The sequence below is a fragment of the Sinocyclocheilus anshuiensis genome, unplaced genomic scaffold (assembly GCF_001515605.1).
Source record: "Sinocyclocheilus anshuiensis isolate Anshui unplaced genomic scaffold, SAMN03320099.WGS_v1.1 scaffold1646, whole genome shotgun sequence".
Classification (NCBI taxonomy): Eukaryota; Metazoa; Chordata; class Actinopteri; order Cypriniformes; family Cyprinidae; genus Sinocyclocheilus; species Sinocyclocheilus anshuiensis.
The window spans coordinates 313294-320330 of record NW_015547838.1 but is presented as its reverse complement, the minus strand read 5'-3'; the positions used below and the strand labels follow the sequence as shown (position 1 = coordinate 320330).

Here is a 7037-nt window from a genome sequence, read left to right as displayed (position 1 = left end):
ACCACTATTTTTTTAATTTATGTTTAAAACAAGAAAAAAAAGTGTTTAGGAAAAGCAAGAAAAATACACTTTATTCAAGTTCAATTCAAATATGCAAGTTCAATTCAATTTTTTTTTCTTTGTGAAAAAAGAATATGACATTTGGTAGGGCGCTGAAAAGACATTACATTTTTTTGTTTGTTTTTTGTTTATTGTAATAACATAACAATGGATCGTTCAGAAGAGCAGGAGCTTGTATTAAGCACTTGACAGGGTCCATATTTATCTTATGTTCTTTAATTTGTTCTTATGTCTTGTTTAATTATGTTATGAATGAGTGGAGCTGCTAAGATGAACTTTAACTGTAACTTTATTTGTTTCAGGATCAAGATGTTGCCGGTGTCACCCTTCATGTCCCTGCTCCTCCTGTGTGTGATGGAGTCCGTCTGCACCACATCTGTCAGTCCGTCACTGCATCAGCCTCCTCTCACACGTGTTCGCATTATCGAAGTCGAGGACGACTACGATGAAGAAAGTTCAAAGACGACGCTGTCGCCCCAGTCGCCAGGGGTCACGACCTCTCGTGTGATCCGTCGACCTTGTGATTATGACCCCTGTGCAGTTCAAATGACCCCTTGCGAAAAGATTTCAGCCCAGACGGGCTGCCTCTGTCCTGGGTTGACGGGGCCAGAGAAGAGACCCGAGGCTCCTGAGCTCCGGGAGGTGAAGCTGGATGGATCCGGCGAAGTGTCTGTGCATTGGTGTGCTCCTCGCTCCACCGTCACCTATTATGAAGTCACACTGAAAGATGGAAACAAGCAGCTGGTTTTCGGAGAATATTTAAGAAATGGTGCCGTACCTGGTCTGAAAGTCGGGGAAACGGTGTGTGTGGCAGCTGGGAATAAAGTGGGAGTCAGCGAGAAGTCGTGTGCACGATATGAGCCGCCGCAACCTGACCAGGCAGCTCTGAGCGCAGGGATCATCGCGGGGAGCGTCGGCTTCCTGCTGCTGCTTTCAGCGCTCGCTGTTATACTGTGGAGACGAAGGACGTGTCGAAAAGGCAGGATGGGAGACGCCGAGGGCCTTGGAAATCCTTCATACACCAATGATGGAGCACTGTGATAGGAAAACAAATGCATGGAGAATGAAACAAGCTGCAAAGAGACTGAGTTTTGTACAAGTGCGCTATTGGTCAAAAGACTGGAATAATAAAGATTTTTTTATGTTTTTGAAAAAAGTATCTTCTTCTCACCAAGGCTGCATTTGTTTGATCTAAAATACAGTAAAAAATGTGAAATATTTTTACAATTTAATATAATTGTTTTCTATTTTAATATATTTTAAAATGTAATTTATTCCTGTGATGAAAAGTCAGATTTTCAGCATCATTACTCCAGGCTTCAGAAATCATTCTAATATGCTGATTTGCTGCTCAAGAAACATTTCTGATTATTATCAATGTTAAAAACAGTTGTGCTGCTTCATATTTGTGACCCTAGACCACAAAACCAGTCATAAGGGTCAATTTTTCGAAATGGAGATTTACGCAGCATCTGAAAGCTGAATAAATAAGCTTTCCATTGATGTATGGTTTGTTAGAATAGGACCATATTTGGTCGATATACAACTATTTGAAAATCTGGAATCTGAGGGTACAAAAAAATAAAAAAATTGAGAAAATCACCTTTAAAAGTTGTCCAAATGAAGTTCTTAGCAATGCATATTACTAATCAAAAATTAAGTTTTAATATATTTACAGTAGGAAATTAACAAAATATCTTCACGGAACATGATCTTTACTTAATATCCTAATGATTTTTGGCATAAAAGAAAAATCAATAATTTTGACCCATACAATGTATTGTTGGCTTTTGCTACAAATATACCCCAGAGACTTAAGACCAGGGTCTTATTTGTGTAAAAACCATGATACATTTTATTTTTTAGGATTCTTTGATGAATAGAAAGATCAAAAACAGCATTAATTGAAAAAATAATTTTTAAAATCTTAATTATTCCAAACTTTTGACCTGCAGTGTGTATATAGTGCACCTGACTGAAAATAATGCTCTCTGTTTTAGGTTCACTACTAAACTGCTGTGATTGGTTCTGAATTATTTTTATTGCGAGATTGTGAGTGGTTTTAAATGTTTAAAGTCAGCATGGAATCAAATCTGTTTACTTCCATAATTCATATTAGTGCTCTTAATGTGAACGATTCATTAGTGCACATTAGTCCAACAAATCTCTCATCAAAAAAATCATCGCTCCACTTCTGAAATTACTTTCCAAAAAGCTTTTTCAAAAGTGAGTGCATTCAAATATGAAATACTCCTCACATAAATTCCTGATGGACAAAATCAGTCCTGTGGTTCATTTGATTGTTTTCACGTCACATTATAGAAGCAACATGTGTTTTGATCATTTTATGCTGACTTTATCACTACTAATGGTTCTACAGCACTTAGGAAGCCTGGAGCTTCATAGACAGGGTTTTACAAAGTATCTGTTGTACAGCTACTTTTACTTAGAGAGTATGTGTAACTATTTTAAAGATGATTGATAATGTTTTAACAATAAAGATGCATTTACTTGACTGAGTTTATTTTGTATTCATTCATGCATGAATGCATGCTTATTTATAAAACTGACTGTTACCCAAATTGAAGAAGCGGATGCTCTTGCAGTGTGGTTGTTACGTATGCATTGAAATGAGTAAAGTGACTCTCTCGTAACATGGAAGGAACTACGCCTAATCTGATGCAGTGGTATCATTGGGCAATGATGAATCAAGCACTCATAACAGATTCAAAACCGGTTATTTTCCATCCAGCTTTGTCAATCACTCATTCTTGCTACTTACTAATCTCAGTTTATTGCTGTTATATGAGAGATATTTGCCTCCAGCACAGACACAGAGTGTTGTTTTCTTGGCAAACGGGAGTGGTATTTATTACTCAGAAGTCATAGCATAGGCAAGTATGATAAATAATACATCATAAAAATAACTATAACCCCAAATAAGCAAATATATGAAAGTGAAATGTAAGATTTTCACCATTAATACTTTCAGGATGTTCATATAAAGAAAAATAATAGCTTGTAAAAAGTGGTCACTGATGCTTTTGTCAATAGTCGACTCAATAGTGTAATAATTTCAGCCCAAAACCTGGTTGCACTGGTCTGGATGTCCGGGCCATGACTTAAATAAGACATTTAAGGCAACAGACTGGTAAAATTAGTCAATCTGTATGGTGCAATTATTTATGTTTTGTCACAAACACTAATGAAATTCCTCTGTTGTGTTAAGTAAATTCCTCTTTTTGTCTTCTGAATGTAGCCTACATCTTGTCCTTTGGTTAAATAAAATAAACTGTAATCATTTCAGGAGACATTCTTGCCCTCTGCACACAGAAACAAAGCACACAGATTTGAGTTTAACTGGATCACAGGGCAAAAAGAGGGTTCATTTCCAAAACATTCCTTACACACCATGGGACCAGGAGGGAATGTTGTACAATATTGCCACTGTCGCCTTTGACATCGCTCAGCTGGGGCTTGAAAGACGACTATATTCAGAAAATATTGTCAGTTTGACTGCACTGACACACTATCGGATGAGAATACAAAAACTTGTGCTCTAAAACTGAATTTAATGATACTATTGTCTTTGTAGAGCTGTTTTTGAAGCCATTTCATAATTGATGAACTTTATAACACTGACACTGAGTTAAATCAACACTGAATCTGAATTGAGCTAAATAATGACACTATTGTCTTCTGATTCTTAGCTTAATTTAATTAATTTCAATTACTTTAAATTAACGTTAACTGACATAAAATATTTTTTAAATAAACTTTTTTTCCAGCTAGTTGCCAAATATAGACATTTTTTATGCTGATATGAAATACTCACGTTTACAACCTCACAGCTGAAATTGAAGTTGATTCAAAATTGTTGAATTGTTGTTTATTTTACTGTGAAGCTGATTTGTATTGTACAAAACGCTAGTATATAAATAAATGTGAAAAAAAGTAAATGAAGAGTCCGTACTACTTAAGGGTCTATAATTAGTAGTAAATTGGCGTAGAACACGATCATTTTAGCTGTTATTATTTATATTTTTCCAAGCATCTAACGAAGTGTACACAGATGTAACAATAAAGCACAAATATCTCCTTTTAAAAACAGTGTCTTACATCTTTCCAGGGAGTAATGATGGATCAGTTCTCTCAAGATGAGCCACCTGTTTGTGTTCATCCCTGATTTTGGACAAAAAGCCATTTTTTCGGGTGTTTTATTTTATTTATATAATTTTATTTTATGTTATTTTAATCTATTTACATCATTTTATTTTTATTTTATTGTTTTATTTTATTTATTTTTATTTTATTTCATTTTATTTATTTTTTCTTTCAACGCTTTTATTTTGAAGAGCTCGGTTGATCCATAGACTGTGGGTTGATCTCTGGATTCACCGACACCGGCCCGTGATCGGCACCGTTAGTCAGACAGACCCTCCGCTTAGCTGTGGGCAGGTCGATGGAGACCCACAACTGGTGACAGCCTCCTATATTTTATACTCACTCGGATAGAGATGTCCACACAGGGTTACGCCAATCCGAACTCGTCCGGGAATAATTACAGCATGAATTCCACACAAAACGGAGGCGGAGCGGCGGCGACAGCAGCGCCCTGTCAGAACGGTAATTTACGGGATTAAAGCGAAACCACCTGAGCTAACATGCTAAAGCTAACGCGAATATCACATTCAAATGCTAAGATTACTGGCTACATGTTAAGCTAAAATGCTAACGGCTAAACGAACTCGCTAAATGCTAAAATCCTTTTCAAATCCACTTGATAAAGCTCGGAGAGGTTAGCTAGCTAAAGGCCTGAGACAGAGGCTGAGCTAAAGCACCTGTCATCTGCGTCTCTGGGGCTACAGATTACAGATTTCAGGAACATTTCTCTGTAACGTTATCTGTTATTAAAATCATAACGCAGCTCTCGGAGTGTTTTATTGAAGATTAAAGTTGGTGTGTTTCCGTCTCCTGTCATTAGCCCGTTAGCGGCTATTTAGTTCAGCTAGCTTGGTTGTTATTTTTCTCGTTTTAAAGGCTTAAAGGTCCGGGTTATTAATCTGTTAAGATTTTTGTCATTTAGATGATCTGAATTGGGAGCTTAAATATGTCTCTGTCTTGATCGTATGTCTTATTTTATTAGTTGTAAGTTGAGCTCGCATAATTGCGCATATCTGGCGCAGATCAACGCAGAATGTGATACATATTTACAAATAACCACCATTTGTTGTTTAATCTCTTAAAACATGACTTTAATGTAATCCACTGACTGTTTTGAGGTTATACGAATGTGAGCTGTACTTTAAAACATGTTTAAAACGTAGACTTTGACAATGTTACGTTAAACTGTATATTATAACAAATAACAGTTTGTTTTGTATTTTCTAATGTACATCTAAAAAAATATATATACATATATTTTTTTATATGCATATACATATACATAAGTAATATGGAGTGACAGGTGCATGTTGTCTAATCTAGTAAAACGGGAAAATCTCTGTAAAAAGTCTTTTGGACATGTTAATAAAATTTATTCTTTAAAGTACCATGGATTGCCATGCAGTGTTTATTATTATATTATATTATATTATAGTTTTAGTAAAATTTTGGAATATATAATTTTAAATTTTATATATTTTGTTGTTGTTTTTGTCATTGTTTATTTATTTTTAAATATGTCTTATGTTTTCGGTGTTAGCTAGTTTAGTACATCAGATTAAATTAAATTAAAATGAGAAATGTTGCCTTGGAAATAAAAAAACAAGTTTTTTGTATTTTTGTATTTTCTAATGTACATCTAAAAAAATATATATACATATATTTTTTTATATGCATATACATATACATAAGTAATATGGAGTGACAGGTGCATGTTGTCTAATCTAGTAAAACGGGAAAATCTCTGTAAAAAGTCTTTTGGACATGTTAATAAAATTTATTCTTTAAAGTACCATGGATTGCCATGCAGTGTTTATTATTATATTATATTATATTATAGTTTTAGTAAAATTTTGGAATATATAATTTTAAATTTTATATATTTTGTTGTTGTTTTTGTCATTGTTTATTTATTTTTAAATATGTCTTATGTTTTCAGTGTTAGCTAGTTTAGTACATCAGATTAAATTAAATGAAAATGAGAAATGTTGCCTTGGAAATAAAAAAACAATTTTTTTGTATTTTATGCAAAAGAAATATAAATTATATGTGTGTGTGTGTGTGTGTGTGTGTGTGTGTGTATATATATAAAATGTGCGTATGTATGTGTATATATAATAATAAAATTTTTGTTTTTTTGGTTTTAGTAATGGTATATGAATATGGCCATCATTCAGTATCGTGGTATTATCATCACACTACTTATTTGTAAGGGAGATGAAAATTGATGCAAGTTTCACCTGCTGTTGGTTTTCACAGGTCAATTTGTATAAAACAGAGAATTTGTCTTGCATGTTGAAAGCACAAATAAAATTCATGATGTTGTTGTTGCCAGGTCCGGGACAGACATACCCTGCTATGTATCCAGCATCCAGTTGCTATAATTCTGCTCTGCCCGCGGCTTACCCCACCGTGGTGGGACACAGCGCTCCTCCCGCCGGCAAAACCCCAGTTTCGAGCACAGGGTATAGTGGGAACTACTACCAGAACAGCTCAGGGCCATCACCATGTCCAGCACCACCAAGAACGCATCAGTACTCCACCTCAAACGCCCCGGTACAGTCATTCCAGCAGACTGCACCGTACGCTATGCCAGCCGGATATTACAGACAGACATATAGTCACCCCTCACAGGGGCAACCTCAGCCCCAACCTCAGCAGCTGCAGCCCAGCTTGGTGCCAGCATCCAGTGGCAACAACCTCGACGCCCCGCTGTACCCCATTGTTTCTTACCCATCAGCCCCTGGGAGCAGCCAGTACGGCACGCTGAGATCCTCCCAAACCGCCGCTGAGCAGCTACCCGTTTCTACAGG

At 35.8% G+C, this 7037-nt stretch overlaps 2 protein-coding genes across 5 annotated transcripts in view; both read left to right on the top strand.

Moving 5' to 3' along the window:
* The window catches only part of LOC107704640 (LRRN4 C-terminal-like protein), a 3919-nt gene extending 2688 nt beyond the window's left edge, over positions 1–1231 (top strand). The window contains exon 2 of the mRNA XM_016507625.1: positions 363–1231. Coding sequence (XP_016363111.1) covers positions 370–1101 — 732 coding nt within the window. The 5' untranslated portion in view covers positions 363–369 and the 3' untranslated portion in view covers positions 1102–1231. The remainder of the gene's footprint in view (positions 1–362) is intronic.
* Positions 1232–4425: 3194 nt separating this feature from the next.
* Positions 4426–7037, top strand: part of LOC107704651 (protein transport protein Sec24B-like) — a 27609-nt gene continuing 24997 nt past the window's right edge. For all 4 annotated transcript variants that reach the window (XM_016507640.1, XM_016507639.1, XM_016507638.1 and 1 more), the window contains exons 1-2: positions 4426–4686; positions 6560–7037. The exon at positions 6560–7037 is cut by the window's right edge and continues 134 nt beyond it. In XM_016507640.1, the coding sequence (XP_016363126.1) occupies positions 4578–4686; positions 6560–7037 (587 nt within the window). In that variant the 5' untranslated portion in view covers positions 4426–4577. The remainder of the gene's footprint in view (positions 4687–6559) is intronic.